This window comes from Stigmatopora nigra, chromosome 5 (assembly GCF_051989575.1).
Source record: "Stigmatopora nigra isolate UIUO_SnigA chromosome 5, RoL_Snig_1.1, whole genome shotgun sequence".
NCBI lineage: Eukaryota > Metazoa > Chordata > Actinopteri > Syngnathiformes > Syngnathidae > Stigmatopora > Stigmatopora nigra.
The window spans coordinates 14,611,536-14,634,556 of record NC_135512.1 but is presented as its reverse complement, the minus strand read 5'-3'; the positions used below and the strand labels follow the sequence as shown (position 1 = coordinate 14,634,556).

The 23,021-nt window shown below is 38.6% G+C and overlaps 1 protein-coding gene across 1 annotated transcript; it reads left to right on the top strand.

The window, feature by feature from the left end:
• Window positions 1-205: 205 nt before the first annotated feature.
• LOC144197079 (complement factor H-like) lies at window positions 206-22,201 on the top strand. Its single transcript, XM_077717648.1, has 21 exons — window positions 206-398; window positions 541-723; window positions 976-1,081; window positions 1,185-1,261; window positions 1,344-1,526; window positions 2,516-2,698; window positions 2,840-3,034; window positions 3,187-3,366; window positions 7,133-7,297; window positions 8,279-8,446; window positions 8,537-8,695; window positions 8,766-8,954; window positions 9,028-9,213; window positions 9,566-9,736; window positions 15,135-15,240; window positions 17,654-17,730; window positions 18,025-18,216; window positions 18,364-18,552; window positions 19,534-19,719; window positions 21,565-21,744; window positions 21,929-22,201. The coding sequence occupies exons 1-21, from the start codon at window positions 329-331 to the stop codon at window positions 22,120-22,122; spliced, it is 3,339 nt and encodes a 1,112-aa protein (XP_077573774.1). The 5' UTR covers window positions 206-328; the 3' UTR covers window positions 22,123-22,201.
• The last annotated feature ends 820 nt before the right edge of the window (window positions 22,202-23,021 follow it).

Genomic DNA, 23,021 nt, shown 5'->3' with positions numbered 1-23,021 from the left:
ATCTAGTCTATCATAATGACATAATTCCAGTATAACAGGCTTACTAAGAGTTTTAACATAACATGCCTTCTAGTAATTTCCCTTGTACTATACAGTAGTGTAAATATTTGTTACATAGCAACATTACCTATGTATCATTTCATGTGTTTGTATAAAAGTTCCCCCCTTTTCCTGCCACTGAGAGATTGGAAACGACGGGAACTTGTGTCAATCGTTGAGCAATCAGCTTTTTTTTTCTGCTTCGTAATACTCATTCACTTATGTGTAGTGATGTTTTGCATGGTCCGTTGTTAGTTGTGTTCAGTGTTTTGCGGATGAAAGAGACAAAATGAATACAATAACACACAGCTGTATCTTATTATTGTGGATGCATACGTTAACCTTTGTGAAATGTCAAGGTAAGACCAAACCGGCATACTGATACGTTCATATAGAGTCCAGTCACTTTGTCTTTTTGTTTTCTTTGTTTAAGATTGAGTGGAAATGAAAGTACTAGACAACTCTTTGAATATTGTTGTTTTTATTTTATTTTATTCGCAGAATGTACACTTGAAGATTTTCATAAAGGACCACTGTACGATTCAAATTTTGACACAACAAGTTTGGAAAACAGATACCAAAGTGGACAGCAAATAAGAGTCGGCTGCAATGTTGGCCATAGTGGTTTTTTTAGACTCATCTGTGTTGATGGAACATGGCAGTCTCGTGGGACAAAATGTCAACGTAAGAGACAGTTTTATCCTTGTTGGACAGTTTTCTGTATTTATTACATTCATTAGGATTCAATTCCCACAGTGTTAACTATAATTGTCCGACTACAAATGTGCACTTTTGCTGCAATGAATTCTGATAGCAGGACTTGTGTTCTTTGACTTTTACAGCTAATTTTATTTTGGTGAAAAGTTCTGTTTTATACCCTGTTGTTTACTATTTGAATATCTGCTGCTAATTTTCTTTCTTGTTTTTATATGAAAGCAAAACCATGTGGTCATCCTGGTGAATCCCAGTTTGCAAATTTCCATTTGGATCAAGGCAAGGATTTTGTCTTTGGCTCACAAGTTAAATATACTTGCCACCAAGGGTATGCAATTATGAACTGATGTATTTTAAAGATTAGTATGAACTAAAATTAGCTCGTGGTTAACTTGTGCTTTATTTGTTGTTGAATGTTGTTATTTTCCTAGTTACCAAATGGTCAGTCGAATCAATTACCGACGCTGTATGGCAGAGGGGTGGAGTGGTACGATTCCAGTCTGTGAAGGTACAGGCTTACAATCAAAGGAGCTTTGTGTGGTTGATAGGTTTCATGAAATTGAACTCTTCGATTGTGTGTTTTCTTTAAGCAATACAATGTCCCCTTATCTTTGTGGATGACAATGTGGATGTGATCGGAGACTTGGAAGAAGCTAACTTTGGTAACGTGGTTCGTTTTAGTTGCAAGAATAGTTATGAAATCCTCATTGGTGCAGCCGAGATGTCCTGTGAAGAAAACGGAGAATGGAGTGCTCTTCCTCCAAGATGTGAAGGTACACATACATTTGTGGAAAACATTGTGAGCAGATTTTGAAAAGTGCTTTTTAGATGTTGTACCCTGTATTTAGGCTTGAAACACAAGAAGAAATAATCACAATAGTGATTTGTTGTTGTTCCCTCAATCCACTTTACTGATATATTTATCAACACGTTAGAACAAAAACCCATGATATACAATTACACCCACATATATATATATATATATATATATATATATATATATATATATATATATATATATATATATATATATATATATATATATATATATATATATATATATATATATATATATATATATATATATATATATATATATATATATATATATATATATATATATATATATATATATATATATCAACAACACGTTAGACACAGTTAAAGCAACGCCACCAACAACTGCTGACCATTGTTCCGATATATCTTTCCCTCTAAAAAATGATCATTTCTAAATGCCCAAACTGCCAAACTCTAATTTGCAAAAACCTCCAGTTGAGGTTCACTAGAGACTGCAGGAAGTCATCGACTCACGATTTATACGAAATACATTTGTTCGACTTTACAACCGCAAAAGTGGTGGATGATTCACGAGAGTGCAGTGCGATTGTTGCGCAAAGCAGTAGTAAGCATTGCTAGAGGAACACAGCTTCACTTTTTAACTGCTCTGAGGGTTGACCGACCTGGATTGGAACCCAGGTCCCTGTGAGGCCGACACGCTAAGCACTCACCCGCCGGGCCGCCCAATAAAATGATTAACAAGAAAAAAATAACTAAGAAGATAGCGCATGTAAAACTTTGTTACACATTACAGTATCCACAACAAGCATTACACCTGAACCGAATGTGTAGTAAGTCAATGACTGCCTGTATTGGATATTTTAGTAAACGTAATACGTATTATGTAATTCAACAGTTAAATCAACAGTCATTGTACTGTCTCATTTTATTTAATGCATTTATTTTCTCTATTTGTCACCAGCGGTGAAATGCACAGTGCCATTGATTGAAAATGGTTTTGTGCCTGGAAAAGTCAAAGACTACAAAGAACATGATATATTGTCTTATCAATGTAATCCAAGATACAAGAAAGCAGAAGACAGGCCTTCATCGTGCAAAAAACTTGGTTTCAGAGCTGAGTGGACCCCTACACCTGCATGTGAATGTAGGTTCACACTAGGTTACTGCCTCAACTTGGTGTATCACAGATAAAAAGCCAAATGTCTGTCTATTGAATAGGTCATTAATATGTGTAGAAGCTACATGTACTAATCATGTATTATTTCCTTAATCTCTAACCTTGCAGTGATAAAATGTAAGGTCTCACTGCCAGCCATTAGAGGAACCAGCTACGAACCTGCTTACACGTCCTTGTTTTCACCTGGTGACACATTAACTGTCAAATGTGGCGAAAGCTACTGGATTTCAACTGTCCACCAGACCTCAGCAGTATCTACATGCAAAAATGATGGAAAATGGACCATTAGACCAATTTGTTTGGGTAGAAAACCATCAACCATTCAAGCAGTGTGCATTACAAATGAAGCTTTTTGTTAACTCAAAGACAAATGATGATCATAACAGAGACAATAATCATGGAAATCCTCTGGTCTTGATAGCAATCTCTAATGTATTTATTCATTTATTTTACAGAGGTCACTTGCAGTAACCAAAGAGACCCAAGTGTATCACGATGGGAAATCTACTGGGGACAGCGAGTAAAATTGGGTACATCTGCATACTTTTCCTGTAGGTCAGGATACAAGAGAACAAATGGCTTGCCACGTGTTACGTGCACCAGAAATGGATGGATGCCAAATCCACCTTGCCAAGGTAAGAGAAATTGCAACTTTGGATAAATGTTGAAAGAAATGTATGAGGTTATAAAGGATATGGTACTGTTGCAATTGTTCACCCATGCACCATTAAAGATTTTATTGTCTTTATTTACATTTTGCCAGCAGGTTAGTTAGAAATGCGCAATAAAAATTCCCAACTTGGATGCAAGTAATTTTTCATTTTATTTGGAGTGGTGTTAGTATAAATGTTCAACTTTTGTTTTGGCTTTGACACTGGAATAAATCATTCCTTTTTCTTATATATTTTCCTCCACCTTCCTGTTACGTCTTTGGCATGAAGTCAAGGCGAGGAAATGGGGAATAGGACCCAATTTCAGGGAAGCAGGCAAGGACAAGGGAAGTGGTGATCAAACAAAAAACTTTAATAACTTAGACATGATCTTTAAAAACAACAAAGACTTAGAAATCAAATTACATACCCGGGAAAGCGAGGAACGAGGCACTTGGAACACGGATCGAGGGAATGTGGAAACATAGTGTGGACAAACAAAGGCAGACGATTCGACGAATCAGTGGGGTTTAAATAGACTGACATGGGTTGACGAGACAATTAGGAACACCTGGGAAACACACAAGGGAGCAAGCAGGGAATACACCAGGGGCGGAGAAACGACAGCTGAACACAATGGACAATTGCTCAGACAGGACACCAGGGGAAAAAGCAGAAAACCAAGCAACCCTAACACAGCCCATTTGAACCATTCGCGCTTCCATCGATTAACCAATCAGCTCCATCGAATCCAGTGATTTATGTGATCGTGTTCATTTAGTTGGCTGCAAAAGAATTATAGTTTTGTAGCTGTGACTTGTGAAACCCAAGAGTGGTGCAGCATAAGTTGGTACTCCAGCACTAGACTCATGGGCAAAGTGGGAGCTGTGGGAGAACTGTTTCCTTCGAGCCAATTGCTCAACAATTTGTTTTCCCAACATTTAAAGTTTAAACTCCATCTACAGAAAGTCAATCGAAATGCACAAAAGCTCTTGATTACGTGCTAAGAAATTTCCGGGTTTACGAAAGCAGAAGCCAGCAAGCCGCTGAGCAAGTGGACAAGACTTACCACATATGAAGTGCACACAATCTTTATCCTTATTTACCACATGTAGCCTTCATATGTAACCATGTGGAAAAAACATGTGCATGCATACTGTATGTATTATGCCGGGTGCATTCATGTGCACAGGAGCAAGTCTGCGGAAGCTTATTGCATTCACTTAAAAAAAAAAAAAGCCCTGCCCGTTTTTCTAATTAATTCATTTTTTGGGTATTTTTTTAATAAAGATTTTTTTCAAATCTATTATTTTAAAATAAATTAATTAATTTCCCGCTGCCGGCCCAGCACGGGAATAAAATAATTCAAAAAATGAGAAAGCGGCAGTTATCGAGATACTTGGAAGTCTGGTAAGATTTTAGCAGCGGCGGGCCTTCCGGGCCTTCAAGGCCTTCTCTGCTGGGCTAAGAAATATCTGAAACATATATTATTATATTTCGTCCATCAATACTTACAAGACGTATCCCTACGTCTGCGACAAGGCATTGTGGTGTTGCCAACTGGAAATCTGATTGGTTAAAGCAACAGTCTTATCGACGCTTGTTTAATGCAGCACGGCCTGCAGAACTGATTGTGAAGGCCTTGAAGCAGATTTCTGACCCTGGCAACAAATAATGACTGAAATGTGATTGATTTAATGCTTCAATATAAAAACACACATCTGGAAGCAGTGCAACCAGGGGGAAAAGCAATGAAAGGAAGCTAACAGACAATTTGGAATTATTTAATAAGTATTGATGGACAAAATACAATATATGATTCAGATATTTCTTAGGCCAGCAGAGAAGGTCTTGAAGGCCCTGATGGCCCGCCCCGGCTCGTTACCTCATGTCAATGTATTTAAGCTCTTCATGTTTATATTTATTCCTTGATGCAGTATTTTCAATGCCACGTCTTTCGGTGCCCCTGTCCAGGTTTCTACAGCATTCTAAGTCCATTTTTTTATATCCAGTATTTAGTTTGTACTCTCTTTTGGGACATTTTCAATATTGAAAATTTCTGAGTGACCTCCCTCCTTTTTCTTTACACATGGGTACAAATCTTGGTTCTTGCCTGCTTGGCTCGTGAGAATTATTTAGAATGTATAGTAATGTAACACTATTTGAAAAGGAAAAAAAGTTGTGCATCTCTCGAAAACAATGTTCATCATAAAATTTGGATCATGATTAAGACTTGGGGCGGCCCGGCAGCTGAGTGATTAGCGCGTCAGCCTCAGAGCTCTGGGTTCCTGGGTTCAAATCCAGGTCACATCCAACTGTGTGGAGTTTGGATGTTCTCCCCTGCGTGGTTTTCCTCCAGGTAGGCCAATTGGACACTCTAAATTGCCCCTAGGGGTGAGTGTGAGCGTGAATTGTTGTTTGTTTCCTTGTGCCCCGTGATTGGGTGGCTACCAATTCAGTGTGTCCCCCGCCTCTGGGCTGGAATCAGCTGGAATAGGCTCTAGCACCCCCTGCAACTCTAATGAGGATAAAGCAGTTCAGAAAATTAGATGACATTAAGACTTGCAAGCTCTATACGCTTTCAGAAATAAATATGAAATTGCAGATAGGGAACCAAAAGGGAAAAAAATAGGGGATGGTATTACTGTATTTTTCCAAATACAACTCAGACCTGAGGATAAATTGCACTTTCAAAGAATACACAATGAAAAGGAATATATTCAATAATTTTCAAACCACTCATGTAAATTTAAGTTTAAACCTACACAATGGGGGTGCTGGAGCCTATCCCAGCTAACCATGGGCAGGGGACACCCTCATTTGGTGACTAGCCAATCGCAGGGCACAAGGAGATGGAAAACCAGTCATGCTCACACTCATACCTACCTCCAAAAAAGGAACAATTATACAAATGGAGGACAACAGGCTAAATAGGCATCTTTCAACATAACAGTTTTTCAGATGACTATATAGCCTAAAAAATACAACACGATAGACTGTCGGTGATCAGAAAGGAAACCAACAAAAGGCGCTAATAGTAAGAGACAGCTGATTAGTGCAACCACATTTCTTTTCAGTGTGCAACTGTGGTAAGTTGAGAGCGATTGATTTTTTTAACAGTGAGTCTTTTAACCATTAAAAAGAAAGATGATATTCTTTTCAGGCCGTGAAGACATTGTACATATTCATTCACTTCGTTCACTGTGTTTTTCATCATTGTAATGGCAAAATGGGTCACAAAGTCATCTGGAGACACTGTGGACAATGTGTATTTATACACTTATTAAAATTGACCCTCCTTTAAAAGATAATATCTATATCAATGTATATTCATAATCGAATAATGGTCTTGGTATCGTTGAGATTGTGTTTTCATGTAGAATATACCATTTTTTTTTGCATTCCGTACTTTATTTAGTCATATAACTGAATTACGAATTAATGGCAAAGCGTCTCGATTTTCCAATTTCACGCAAATATGCCATAAAGTGCAAAGATGCAACACTGACGATGAAATGAATGATTAAATACCTTTTTCACCAATGCATTTGAGATTTATGTGCAGGCTCATAAATGAATCTCACTTCCCTAAAGCACTAGTCCTTATTTTGCTTTTCATTTTACATTTTACCGGATGTACTATTTGTCATTGCTTATCTGAGGAGTACAAGATCAACATGACTGATGGCCAGTCAATAACTAATTAAGCAGTAACTAATGGCTTTTGTATTATGTGTTTGTTTTCCCCCAGAAATAACATGTGACAGTGAGGATATCCACAGTGCAATAATTGCTGATAATGGCAAGCAAATATACAAAAATTATGAAATAGCCTATTTTACCTGCAAAGGTTCTCAAGAACATTTTACGCTAACTTGTACAGATAATGGTTGGCATGGAACAGTGAATTGCCCAGGTAAGTGCAATAACATTTAAATTATAAGACAGCGCCTACATTATATGTTCGGTGGAGCGAGAGGTTAATGCATCGGCCTCACAGCTCTGGGGTCCTAGGTTCAATCCAGGTTACGTCGACCTGTGTGAAGTTTGCATGCCTGAGTGGCTTTCCTCACGTGACCGGACGTTTCGTCGAAAGACGAGTTTGCTCCCCGGACGTTTGGTCCCCGGACGTTTGGTCCCTGGATGTTTGGTCCCTGGACGTTTCGCGACCGGACGTTTGGTCGACAGGACGTGTGGTCAACCGAAAGTTTGGTCGGCCGGACGTTTGGTCGACTGGACCCTTGGTCGACCGAACGTTTGGTCGACCGGACGTTTGGTAGAACAGACGTTTGGTCGACCGGACGTTTGGTAGAACAGACGTTTGTAGAACGGACGTTTGGTAGAACAGACGTCTGTAGAACGGACGTTTGGTAGAACAGCCGTTTGTAGAACGGACGTTTGGTAGAACAGACGTTTGTAGAACGGACGTTTGGTCGGTTGTCTGCAAATCGATCCGGGTTTTCATAGTCCTCTGACTTTTTCAATCGCTCATTAACAGCTGCGTATGTCCTTTTGATGTGTCTGGGCGTAACACCGCATGAAGGCTGTTTTATTGTTATCTCCCAGTCATTTTGCTCTAATTTGAGTTTGTTTATCAGACCACATAAAGCTGACATTCTACGTTGAAATGCGCGGTGCCAACCTTCAACTGAATTATTTGCTGCATTGCAAGTTCTCCCAGAGAGAATCAAGGTCCATTGGACGCCTATTGCCGTCAATGGCAGTCAACGGCAGCAGCCGATGTGTTAAATTAGTGTTCTTGTTGATATTTTGATATTAGATATTTAGATATTAAACTCTCCCCCTCTCTCGCTCTGATATTAGATATTTAGATATTAAACTCACTCTTTCTCTCATGATTATAATTTTGAGAGCTGCACTCTGCTTTTCATTTTAGGAAACCAATGTAAACGAATTGATGTAAGCAATGCAGAAATTGTGAAAAATAAAAAGAACTATTACGACGAAGGTGAAGGTGTCCAATACGCATGTTTAAATGATGCAGATAGACAATTCAGCATTACCTGTGAATTTGGTGGCTGGACTGGGATTCAGAATTGTTCAGGTAAAGACATGTCCATGTTGTTTAAACATGTTCTTTCAATGCATCACAAATAAATATACTGCGTTTGTTTGTTTTTAACCTATGTGTCAGCATGCCTGCAACCAGATCTGCTTCATGGGTTTGCTGTTATTCCAGTACATGACACACTTTACTACACATGCAACGACGGTTACAAGCTTCCCACTAATGAATGGTGGGGTGAAGCGAAATGTTTAGATGGTCTGTGGTCTGGACTCGAACAATGCATTGGTAAGCATTACATTGATTTATTCCTGTCATTGTCTTTCTATTCTACAATCTCAATGTGTTTTCAATATAGAAACAAGTAAATGTGTGGAAACACCTTTGATTCTTAATGCAAAAATCAAACACCAGAAGAACAGAAATGGACAAGATGAGAGCCTCCAGATTATTTGCAAGGATGGATACCAAAATCAGATTGACCACATAACCTGCGTGGGAGGGAATTGGGATTTGAACGGATTATCCCCCAACACAATCTGCACACGTGAGCCCACCCTTTCTTTTATCAATGATACGAACAAGTTGTTTCTGTAAAATTGGCAGTTTATGTTTTACAGTAAATTCTGTGACGTGCAGTCCACCTCCTAAGATCGAGAATGCCGTCATTCTGACTTCATATCAAAGAGAGTACTTGTCTGACTCAAAAGTAACTTTCAAGTGCCGGGAGAACTATATGGTGGAAGGAAAAGATACAATCACATGTCTAAATGGAAACTGGGACATGGTGGTCACAACGTGTACACGTAAGTAAAAGATTGGGAAATCTTTTTAACAACTTGTTTGGCCGTTTTTATGATTTCCATGGACAAAAAAAGATGAATACAGCAAACTCTAGTCCGTTCTATCTTTTAGTTTTTGTCATGCTTGTTTGCCTATTCTAACATGCAATTTTGCGAGAAACATTTTCGCATTGCGTACATTTTGGGACATCCACTTCTATGTCCTGTGCTCTTATTAAGCTAAGAACCGGAACGTGAAGCCCCATGAACCTGACTGATGGGCGCGGACTGCATTTATAAGCATTTTTGGAAGATATTTTAATTTAATTGTGTCCATTTTAAGCTGCTTATCTTGTTTTTTTTTTTGAAATTTTAGCATACTGTTCTAAGCCCAAAAATGTGGAACAAATTATGACCTTCACTAACAGCAAAGAAAAATACATTGAGAATGAGGTCATAGAGTATCGCTGTATCCAACCAAGTGAAAAAAGTGGTGGTTCTGCAACCTGCATAAATGGTACCTGGAGTCAACCAATTCAATGTGGAGGTAAGGAGAAGCACACTGGGGTTTTTTTGCACGGCAACACGCTCGTAACATAACATAAACAAATTTTAAATAAGTTGGATTATGATGCAGACACATTCAAAAATAAATTTAATTTAACCTTACGCTAAACTTAATTCTAATTTTGTTTTAAATTTTGATACCTTTCTTCTCCCGGGTTGGCTCTATTTGCCCTGCCTCCACCCTGACTTGCAGATGCAAGCTATCGAGGGTTGTTTGCTTTTGCATTCCCTTCAAAATATTATGAAAATGATACACACAAATGTCCTCACAATAGAATAATGCATGACCACTTTTCAGCAAGAAGTAATATATACACCATTCACACTGGCTAACGGGAAAAAAAAACACTGAAAAAATGCAACGCTCCGCTTAGTGCTCGTAGAGACATTACACGAGTGATTTGCGACCAGAAAGACAGTGCCCATGATGTTCTTATAAGCGGCCTCTCACGTCTGCTGTATGTTCGTATGTAAAAATTTGTCTCTTATCTCCAGATAAATATTTGCTCAAAAATATACGTACTCGTATCACAAATTGCTCGTATGTCGGCGCACTTGTATGTCGAGGCAAACTGTAGTTGGACAGTCAGTGTTGGATCGGTTGGAATAAAAACCCGCGCCCACAGCGGCCCTCGAGGACCGGATTGTCCAAGTCTGGTCTAAGGTGACTCCTGTCTAGTACAGACAGAGAAGAGAGAGTGGCATAGGCTGAAAAATGAAGAGAGTGGTTTGGCTTTCAATGAAGAAGTGCGACAGGCTAAAGATGGACAGGGGGAGGCTCCCAAAAGGCTAGAATACAAAAGCTAAGTGATACGATCGGGGATGGAGGACCCCAAAGCCCAAGGGCAGCAAGTCTGGATATCGATTTTTAATAGAATCGTCCAAGAGATGGGCCAAGGCACAAAAGGGAGTAGAGTAGGCGAGTAGTTAGTCGTGGAAGGGAGGTCGGTAACCGTGGAGAATGTTGTGAAGTCCAGAGTGAAGGGTACAATGAGTGAGAGCGAAGTCGTTGTCCATGGTCCGTGGTCTGTGGTCCGTGGTCGTGGGGCTAAGCATGGTCGGGATCATTGAACTGATTAAGACGATCCAGCAGCGTGGTGATGTTCTTTTTGGCTTTGAATATTCCCCACTGGCTGATGAATCACACCTGGAAACGTTTGGGTAATTAGGGGCTAGGACTGTGATTGGGTGACAGGTACAACCGGCCACCAATCTTGTTCGAGGCCTGACACTAAGATAATCTGTGAGAAATGTCGGAGAGTAGTACTAGAGGTGTTCTCAGGAAGGAAAGGAGTTAGTTTAGCGTGATACTACGGACATTAGAGTGTCACTAGTGTGGGTGTGATGTGACGCGTCTTTTATCAGCTGTTTGGCAGCAGGAGGCATGACTTTTGCATCAATTTTGACAGGTAAGTCACACCGTCAAGTAACATCCTCTGATAAAGATGCATGACTCCATGTGTTAGACAATGAGATGGCACAACATTCATTCATTGTTCGAGTTTCTTAATGTTTATGTGTGGTATGAAAGACTAAAACAACGGCTATATTCAGAAGCGGTGTAAAATGTTGTATTGCCAGAGGGCTTGATACATAACACTATGTGTCCATAGTGTTTAATTCTAGGGATGCTGGCTGATGAGTGCCTCATTGCTCCTGTTTGTTACTTCCTTATATGTAAGTTTACAGTTCCCTTCTCATATGTATGTCACGGATTTCATCTACCTGTAGTTTTTGTAAGTGCAGATTGGAATCGTGAAGAGCTTATTCAGTTGTACCTCGAGATACGAGCTTAATGCATTCCGGGACTGATCCCGTATGCCGATTTACTCATATCTCAAATGAATGTTTCCCAAATAAATGAACTAAAAAATAATTTATTTGTTCCAACCCTCTGAAAAAACACCAAAAACAGTATATTGGATTGGAAAAACATTTTTATTTGGTCTAATTCGTCATCTATTAACAGAGTGAAAGTAAATAGTGGTTTAATGGTACTAAAATTAGACAGATTTTGTGGAGGAGAGAGAGAGAGAGAGAGAGAGAGAGAGAGAGTTTACATATTGTAAATAAGTGCTTTATATCAATCGATAGCAGTTTTAAGATTCTCAACACAGAATCTTTCCTCCACAGCTTCTAGGAAAGGAGATGCTGAAGGGCCAACGGGAATCTGACCCAGAAATAAAAATGCAAGGGAAACATACTTTTCTTGTTTCGTATTGGGGCGTTGGTTGCTTTGTTTTGTTCTTTTTATTTAATTTGAGAGGAGAGCACTGCCAAGCAACATTATATGAATGTTTAACAGTTATAACCCAATCAAATGGTTACTATTTGGATCCATGGAATAATAAAATGTCAGAAACAGCGTGGAGTCAATGAAGTCATTTTTACAAGCAGATTGTTATTGTACTGTCTAGATCAGACCAGGGCATTTAATTCCAAAAAGGGCTGCAGTGGGTTCACGTTTTCGTTCGAACCCATAGGAGGAAATCTTTCCAGCAATCTGGTATCTTAGAAGTGCAATCAGTGGATTGCAGTCAGGTGCTTGATGTTTCAGCAGAAATCTAATTAGTTAAACTGTCTGTGCTTGGTCGGTTGAAACAAAAGCGTGCACCCACGGGGGCTCTCAAGGACCGGATTGCCCAGGTTTGGTCTAGATGTATGTTTGCGTCGAAATGTGTCTATTGCATTATTGGCCCGAATATAAGACAATGTTTTTTTACATGGAAATAAGAGTGAAAAGTGTTTGTCTTCTCAAATTCGGGGTCTAGACATTGTACCCATTCATAATGCTTTATAGCGCCAAATATCTTTAAAGCGTTCGGCAAACACTTTGATGGTTAATATAAGTTACTGCAATTTTGTTGTTTTATAACAGCAGATTATTCATTCATCCATTTTCCATACCGCCCATCCTCGAAGGGGCTGCGGGGGTTGCTGGAGCCTAAACCAGCTGTCTTCGGGGGAGAGGCAGCCAATCGTAGGGCACAAGGAGACAAACAACCATTAACGCTCACACTCAAACCTAGAGGCAATTTAGAGTGTCCAATCAGCCTATTAGGCATGTCTTTAGAATGTGGGAGGAAACCGGAGTGCACGGAGAAAATCGAAACAGGCCCGGGGAAAACATGCAAACTCCTCACAGGTGTACTGACCTTGATTTGAACCCAAGTCTCCCACTGTGAGGGCAAGGCACTAACCATTCACCCACCGGGCCACCTCAGAATTTTTCAGTATATTTGATTATCTAATAATCTAGTCTTTGTCTTATATATGGAACAGACTGTCTAATTATTTATTCTCACAAGTTTCACGGGGTGCAGGAGACTATCCCCACTGACTATGTTGAGCAAATCAATTGTACTTTTTAGAGGATTACACAAATAATTACTTTTTGCAATGGACTTTGCACTCTTTTATCCTCGGGCCTTCGTTATGGTCGTCAAAACTAGAATTAAGTGGATTAATCATCACCAGAGACCTGGAAACATATAACTGCCTTTTTGATTCATAGATTTTATTTTTATTCTCTCTTAAAACAAAATATTGTACACACATCTCAAGATGAGGTATCTGAAATTATGCAAATTTTATCAAATTTGTATAGATTTTCTTTATTTTATTGTTTTTGCTGGTCTACCTACTAGTACTCGTGGTGTGAGAGGAAAAACAGTGATCATACTGACTACGATTGCATCAGAGTCATTGTGTGTAAATTTAAGTGAAAATGTTAGAATTGCTCAAGTAAGCAAGCAATCACACATTGGTGTACTGTGTGCAAAGTATGTTTATGCATCGTCTGTTTGTTTATTCCATTTCGTGCAATCCCACTGTGCAGTCCATGTTTTGACCCTCAGCACTCTCAGAGGATTGCAGCAGGGGACAACACACAACAAGTCAACATTTGTTAAAGGTTCCGGCCCTAGTTGTAATTGTCACCACGGAACTGCAAACCAATATGGAACTGCATGTATTACTTTTGTTTCTGCAACTTTGGGGGAATGTGAGAGTGTCCTTGTCTGAAATTGGTAAGGTGTACTTATTTTCTTACCGAGTATTTGCAGGTTAAGAGAAAGTCTTTTTCTAGATGCTTTGGTAAGTGAAGCTCTTGTGGTTCTGTAGCTTTGTTTTAGATTACCAAGGGATGATTCTATTCATTAGATAGTTTCATAATACAACCCTTAAGGTTTTACTCTGTCTAATATTAATTTTAATGACATCTGTTACTGTAGTTGTATTGTGTATTCTGCAGAAAATACTCAGAGTTGATTTTCATTTCTTTTAGTATATAGCTTGAGAGACGAACAAGTATAGATTTGCAAAATAAACATTTTTACCCAGTTCTTATATTATGTCGTCCATGTTTACCTAATATTGCCCGGTGGAATATATTTTTCATCACACTGGGAAGTAAGATTTATTTGTGTTTGCAAGTTGTAAGAATGGCAGTTTTGGAGCATGTCTCTCCTTAACCCCGGTTGCTGTTTGTTAGCTTGTTTGACACTCCCAGATGTTCCTCATGGCCATGTCTCATTGACCACCACGACTGAGTATGAAGATGGAGATGTGATAGAGGTCACTTGTGAAACTGGTTACATGTCAGGGCTACCTATCAGATATAAATGTACAAGGGACGGCTGGGTGACAGGCAATCCAGGACATTGCTTCTGTGAGTTGAATGCTGTTATGTCCTCCTTTTACTTACCCAATTGTTGGACAAAAAAGTGTGAGCATGCCATTTGGTTCCTGCTAAACCATTTTATTTTAACTTCACAGTAACTTTTAATGAAATGCAAAGCACCTTCTCTGTCCGTGCCCCACATACCTGGAACTCAATACCAATTTCCATACGTAAACACCTATCTTTAAACTTGCACAAAGGACTAAAGATTGAAATTAGCCTTCGGCTATAATCTTTCATGTTTACATATATACGTATGTTCGCTAACATGTATTGTCCCTTTATTAAATAAACCCAACTCAAAATCAAAGTGAAACATTCGAGAGAAAAAGCATTTTATTTTGCCTCATGCTAAAACTGTCTCTCATCTTAATATCTGAACATTTAAATATGTAAACTACAATGCAATCACATTTGTAAATGAATGGCTTTTGTTGTTTGAGATGTAAATAAATAAAAAAATCTACTGTGATGAAAAACTGCGACAACTGCATTAAACAGGTGTTCAGCATTCACTTTAAGGATATCTGGCGCCATCTATCGTTGTGAATGGGTACAAGGTTAATATCCCAAAATTTAAGACGATTGACACTTTTTCAGTCTTATTTCAATGCAAAAACCATCGTCTTATATTCAGGCGGAAGGGTAATCCATTTTTAAGAGGCAGATTCATGATTGATTTCTTTTTTCATTGCAGTGAAGCCATGTCCACTTCCTGACAACACTCCAAATGGCTACTATCAAATTATCCAGGGTGACGATTTTGTTTTTGGGGCAACTATCAAATACTTTTGCAATGTGGGGTAGGTGACTAAAGATGACATTTTAAAATCAGACAGTCTGTTTTAATTAAAGGTACTATGAAATGGCGAGCATGTAAAAAAAATCAATCACTACTCAAACCTAATGTTACAAGTCAAAGACATTTTTTCCTCAAATCCAGCTCTAGTTTGACCTAATCATTGTTGTAGAAAACATAACACTTCTGTGAACATACCTTTTTTCCATTCTGGTTATGACATCTGATCTCATCTGAGCATTTCCCAGCTGACTCCGGGCCAGAGGCAGGGGACACCCTGAATCGGTGGCCAGCCGAATGCAGGGCACAAGGGGACGGACAACCATGCACACTCATCATACCTAGGGGCAATTTTAGAGTGTCCAATCAGCCTACCATGCATGTTTATGGAATGTGGGAGGAAACTGGAGTACCCAGAAGCAACTGACGCAGGCCCAAGGCGTACATGCAAACTCCCAATAGGTGGACCGACCTGGATTTGAACCCAGGACCCCAGAGCTGTGAGGCTGACGCGCTAACCACTCGCTCCACAGGAGTAATTGTTTACTGTAAACACCAGAGTCCTATAGTATTGTGGTCACACATCAATGTTTGTAAAGAGTCTGCTCAACCTAAATAATCAGATAGAAGCAATCACTTTGATCTGCAAGCACGAAGCATCCTACATTCTGGCTGGAAAATCTCTTTTGAATATGACACAAGCCTTTAAGTTAATTTTTATCCAACAAAACTATTAATATAAAAATTAAAACATATCAAAATCTTCAGTATGGTAAAAAAAAAAAGAAATCGCAATTCTGACATAGACACGATAGAAAAAAATACTTTAAACACATCATTATTGTAACAAAAAACTAAAAAGAAAATATAAAAATCAAATCCTCTTCGACCTCTTGGTCCACATTTGAATTCTTCTTCCTCTTCTTCCAGCGCTCCGAGATCTCAGTGTTGATCCACCAGCGATAGAAGTCCACATTCACAGCAAATCACAGACAGCATTTCATAATCTTCCATTAGAACTGCATCAAAACGACGAAGGAGAGCTGGTAGAACGGCAGGATCATACATAGCAAGCAATTGAGTAGCAGAAGCATTCGAGTTATGAATAAAAAAATATATAATTATAGGTCTCACAAATGGAACAATACAGCAACTAAAACGTAAAAACAATAAGACATGAAAGAAAGAACAGAAGCTAGCAAGCTATCAGTTTTTTCCATTTACCAAAAAAACAGTGGCAGGCCATGCATTTCCCACCTAGGCCTTCAGTAGTGCTACATCTGAATAAATCCAACCATCGATAAGTATTTTATGGCTATAAACCTCGGCTGCCGGGTGGAGAGCGTGGTTAGCGAGTCAGCCTCACAGCTCTGGGGTCCTGGGTTCAAGGAAGCGATGACGTATCCCTACGCCTGCGAGAAGGCCTTGGTTTTGCCAACTTGAAATCTGATTGGTTAAGGCAACAGTTTTATCGACGCTTATTTTTATGCTGCAGGGCCAGCAGAACTGATTGTGAAGGCATCCAGGTATATTTCTGACCCTGGCAACAAATATTGGCTGAAATGTGATTAAAAGCTTAAATATGAAGGCACATATCTGGAAGCAGTGCAACCAGGGCAAAAGCAATGAAGGGAAACTGGCAAACAAATTGGAATTATTTAATATTTATAGTATTCATGGACAAAATATAATTAACATCAGTCTGTGATTCATGTATTTTTAGGTCAGCAGAGAAGGCCTTGCAGGCTCTGACGGTCCACCACTGCCAAAAACACCTGTAAACAATCATAAATTGTCGAGTCAACACTAGATCATTCTTTTAATTGTGTAGCCAATTGTTTAAGTACTTTCAAAACAACAGCAACTTTACCACCCGGAGCTGTGTTATTAGGGATGAAAAGTACAACATTGATTCCCAAACAGAACAGACACCACATTTTTCAGCCACCACCATGTCTAAGGCCAATCGGTTTTGTAAAGCAGTTAAAGAAGTACTGCTAAATTGTTCAAATATCCCTTCTTTGTCACAACTTCAAGTGACGATCATGTCTGGTTTTCTGGTGTTGCACTAGCTAGTACATTTTGACGGAACGGTCACACTGCAACAAGAGAAAAGGAAGCCTACAGATCGATCGAATGCTTCAAATACTATCTGCAGCTCATTCTGGTTGTGTCATTAACTTCAATTTGAAATTTTTTCAAGATCAAGGCAGCTGAGAATAGATTATCTCGAATTAATTTCAGTAATGACCATTTCATTGTCACTTTTTTGGTGGAATCATTCTAACAATATGGTCTGCTGACATTTTAAAGTCACTTTTTTCATTTTATTTCATACATACATAGTATCTTTAACACGTTTGTTTTGATTTATATTTTGATCATTTACTGTTGTTGGTTCTGCTCTATTCCCATAGCTATCAAATGGTGAGTAAAATAGATACCAGGACATGTTTGCTGAACAAATGGACCAACCATGTGCCAATATGTGAACGTAAGTCTTCAAACCGAACAATTCGCAACCGAATAACTGAAAATTGTACTCCAGATAAGTATCTGATTTGCAAAAACATCTCAAATAAAATCAACATCTATTTTATACACTGCATCCTGCCAGTAAAAGTAATGATTGCCCGTTACTATAGTGGATGTCCAATTACACCGAATTCTATTATCAGCGCATTAATGTTGCAAGCTGCAAATTACAATGCTACTGAAAGGCACCGAAATAATTCTATTTGTAAAAAATGAGACAGTGAACTAGCTGACCTAGTATATGTCTGCATAGCAATGACGTGTGAGACACCACCTGCAGTGGGAGGCATCACAATCACAGGTTTACCAGAAAATGAGGAGGGTGTCCTTCCGGACCGCTTCATAAAATTCAGATGTGATGATCCTGGGAAACAACTGCTTGGCAGCTCATTGCTCATATGTGGTCAAGATGGATTTTGGGATAAGCCATTCCCTTCTTGTGAAGGTGACCACTCCACACCAACCACAATCTTGTATGTTATGTTCATATGACATCCACTCAATTCTTAATCTATCTTTCAAAAATTCCAGACTAAGGGTGAGTTTAAAGAGTTTTGTATATGTGTTTATGTTACTAATCTTAAATCCCCAGACATTGCTTGTAAAGTTGGAGAGATACATCCTCATCTCATTGTCGATGACCTGCCACGAGGGAATCAAACGATACGAATTGGACACAAATTAAGGTTTCGCTGCAGTAATGGATATGCACTGGGTGGTTCTGAAGAAAGCGAATGCTTACCGACTGGAGAGTGGAAAAAACCTTTCCCAACTTGCAACGGTATGATAATTTTTTAAGGTCAAAAAGAGAAAACCACAACACAATTTGAGTAAGACACAATTCAACTTTTAAAGTGTTACGAACCACAAATATTTTGATGCTGATTAACTTTCAGGGTAAATTCCAAATCTTTTAGGTCCCTTGCGATAAATGTATAATAATAATTAGAGTCTATTTCATGGCATTATATTCAGGGGCATGCTTAGCTCAGACGTTCGCATTCTTGGTTAGATTTATTTAAAAAAATAAAAAGAATGCGTCAAAAATAGAACGTCAAGAATGTAGATCCTCAGACAATAACGGACATGGTGTTCCGTACTCATCAAGCAAGACCCAACTAGATGGAAAGAATGATAACTCGACCACCAAAAGTCTACTTGTTCTTGAATCAGGGATCTTTCACAGACAAAGCCGAGCAAGGTGGAAGTGGGAAAATTAAAAAGTGACAAAGACAAAAAAGGGTCGGGAACCAAAACTATAAAAATGTATACATTTTAAAACTGCTTTAGTCATATACATTAGTCAACGGCTCAGTAGTCATCCCTCAACCCAACATCGAAGGCTCGATTCCCATGCCCTTGTGGCTATTTCGAAGTGTCCTTGACAAGATACTGTACCCCATGTTGCCTCTAATGCTGGTCTCAGTAGGTGCATGAGGAAATAGTAATCCCAAACAAATGTCTTTTTTAGAAATGCGCTAAACCTTGAACACACAGTGTGTTTACAAGTTATCAGTTGTGGTTTACCATCAGCTGTATGGTATCTACTTGGCCATCTTCGAACCCTTGTACTGGACTACACCTAATATATTTTTAAGAACCGTCCTTGAACCTGTTTGACATTTTTTTAAAAGCATAGGTTTTCAGCCATATTGGGGACTACAGACACACAAACACATACATTGCATGGTATGTTTCTATAGCTTTACAATGTATTTAACAAGAAATCATATTTTAATGAGCTTTCTTTATTTCAAAATAGAACCATGCCAGATCACAGATATACCTGCTGGAGTACACTTGAACACAAAACTACCCACCACCCAAGCGCGACAAGGCCAAAAGTTGACATTTTCTTGCCGCTTACGTGGACATATGATTCGAGGGAAAGCAGAGGTTGAATGTCTACCAAATGGACATTGGACCGATCCCTTTCCAACATGTGGAGGTAAAGTCTCTAGAGATATGGGCCGCTGGTTGGAAAGCTGTGCTCGGTTAAAAATCATCTTTACAACTGGGGCTCCATATATATTGCTTTATTCCTTTACTGCAGAAATTACAGAAAATGATAAAATGATAAAGGTCTTAGCCTTTTGTGAGGTACTCTGTATCTCAAATTGCGCTATCCACTCAACGGGCCTTGATCATGCACTTAATATTGGCAGTTCTTGAATGGCGGTTTGTATAGTACCGTGACCGGGCGTTTGAATATGAAAAGCAGCAGTGGGAGGGTTCTAAAACTTCAACAGAGCGTGCAGCTTTTATCTGACATCAAGACGTACTATACAGTGCTCGGTCTTTTGGTCGCCGATCAAATGTACTTAGATATTAAACAGTACTTATATATTAAACAGTACTTATATATTAAACAGTACTTATATATTAAACAGTACTTATATATTAAACAGTACTTATATATTAAACAGTACTTATATATTAAACAGTACTGATATATTAAACAGTACTTATATATTAAACAGTACTTAGATATTAAACAGTACTTAGATATTAAACAGTACTTATATATTAAACAGTACTTAGATATTAAACTGTCTCTCTTAGATATTAAACTGTCTATTAGATATTAAACTGTCTCTCTTAGATATTAAACTGTCTCTTAGATATTAAAACTGTCTCTCTTAAATATTAAACTGTCTCTCTTAGATATTAAACTGTCTCTCTTAGATATTGAACTGTCTCTCTTAGATATTAAACTGTCTCTCTTAGATATTAAACTGTCTCTCTTAGATATTAAACTGTCTCTCTTAGATATTAAACTGTCTCTCTTAGATATTAAACTGTCTCCTAGATATTAAACTGTCTCTCTTAGATATTAAACTGTCTCTCTTAGATATTAAACTGTCTCTCTTAGAAATTAAACTTTCTCTCATGAATACCATTTTGAGAGCTGGCTTCAACGGTAAACTTTCTGTCACAATTTGACCGGCAACCAAAAGACCTGCGACCAAACGTCCGAGCACCGTATAGTACGTCTTGATGTCATATAAAAGCCGCACGCCCTGTTCAAGTTTTGGAACCCTCCTACTGCTGTTTTTTATATTCAAGTTTCCAGCTCAATTTGAGCCACCATAAAGAGCCTTTTCTTGTCCCAAATAAAAAATAAAACTCAAAAATATTTATTTCCACTACTGTGCATATAGTCAACTAATTTCAAGCATTAAGGCAGGCAACACCCTTTCGGAATGTGCAATCCAGCAGATGATCCTTTGGATTTATACAGTTTCTCAGAAATACCATGTGCAATTATTTTTTTAAACGATTTTCCTTTCAAAGTAACACATTTGTATTCCTATTAAAACCATGAATATGGAGGTGAAAATTGTGAATCAGGGGCGGCTTATACGCAAGAAATTGTATAATCCAATGATTTTGATGCAATTTTAAGGGTCCATCTTCTACGCAGAAGCGGCTTATATGCGAGAAAATACGATATTTATATTTTTAAAACACCTTCAGTGTAGGCACCCTGTGTGACTTTATAGAGATTCTGAGTAATTTCATAGGGGCTACAGAAGGCATTTATATATGTATGTAAATACTACTTCAAAACAAAGTCGCTACAACAAAAACAGAAGAATAAATCTTGGTGACTAGGCGTATCTTATAACCTTACATTATGCCTGGTTGCAACATCAAACTAAAATGGGAATAAAAATATGTTCGAATACTTTATATCTGTTCTGTGTACTTACCAAACTTACTATACTTTTTGAATCTACTGTAAATAATACAATTGTATCATACCCATCTATATTTGTTTTTTTTTTTCTAGAACCTTTGGAATGTGAGCATCCACCTTATCTTGCTGGCGGAGACACCAAGTACTCCACAAAATACAAATACAGACATGACGAAAAGGTTGAGTATATTTGCCAGAATTACTACGTAATGGAAGGGCAGTCCTATAAGACTTGCAAGAATGGTCAATGGATTGGAGAGATGAAATGCCTCAGTAAGTTTATGATGGTGGACACTAGCTCATAAATTGAAAGTAATTAATTTATAGTTAATTATTTAAAATAGTGACATAATTTAGTTGTCTTGTACAAATCAATCTTAGACAAATTGCCACTTCTTATAAAGGTCTTGTGACGTTTTGACCTAAATATTCAATACGAATCATCTTTTTCTTGCAGAGCCCTGCACTGTGAATAGAGAACTCATGAGCACATACAACATTCTATTCAGATACACGCGTGACAATAAGTTGTACTCAACTCATGATGATGAAATTGAGTTCAGGTGTGCATCGGGAACACGTCATGATGGTGCACTAAATATGCGCCAGAAGTGCATTGATGGAGTAATGGAATTGCCCACATGCCAATAGCCGTTTATTTTTGTGATGTATGTGTGTATGGTGGCAGATGAAAAGCATAAACTACAGTCAATAAATAGTCTGGGCTGTTGTTCCATTGTCTACTTATTTTGAATAAAAAGGTCCTCTGTCTGTTGCCTCTCCAATATGACATGTTGCAGTATAGTCATGTTTGATTGGGACACACCATTAGATATCTCATCTCATTTTCTGTACCACATTATCCTGGGGCTGCTGAAGCCTATCTCAGCTAACTCCAGGCCACTGGCGGGGGACACCCTGAATCGATGGCCAGGCAATCAGAGGGCACAAGGAGACGGGCAACCATACACCCATACCTAGGGGCAAGTTAGAGTGTCCAATCAGGATACCGTTATGTTCTTGGAATGTGGAATGAAACCGGGGTACCTGGAGGAAACCCGCACAGGCCCGGGGAGAACATGCAAACTCCACACAGGGGGATGTGACCAGGATTTGAACCCAGAATGCCAGAGATGTGAAGATGACGCTCTCACCACTCACTACACCGAACCGCCTCGATGTAACCTGGTGAATGATTAATGTCCCATACCTCTGGCCCGGCCGGAGTCAGCTAGGCTCCAGCACTCCCCGTGAGCCTAATGAGGATAAAGCGGTTCAGAAAATGAGATGGTTTTATCGAAACGATAATGATTAAAAAAATTATATATTTATCCAAAAATAGTGGTCAATTATTATTGAATAGATACTTAGCATATTTATTCTATTTATTGGCCAATAGTGGTAAAAAAAAAATTAAAAAGTTGCTCCAGGGAAACAAGGCCACCCAGTGAGCAATATCCTTCCTCAAGAAGAATGAAATCAATTGTTTAGTGATTCTGATGACGATCAATCAAACTTTGATTTTTTAAAAATATTATGATGATAAATTA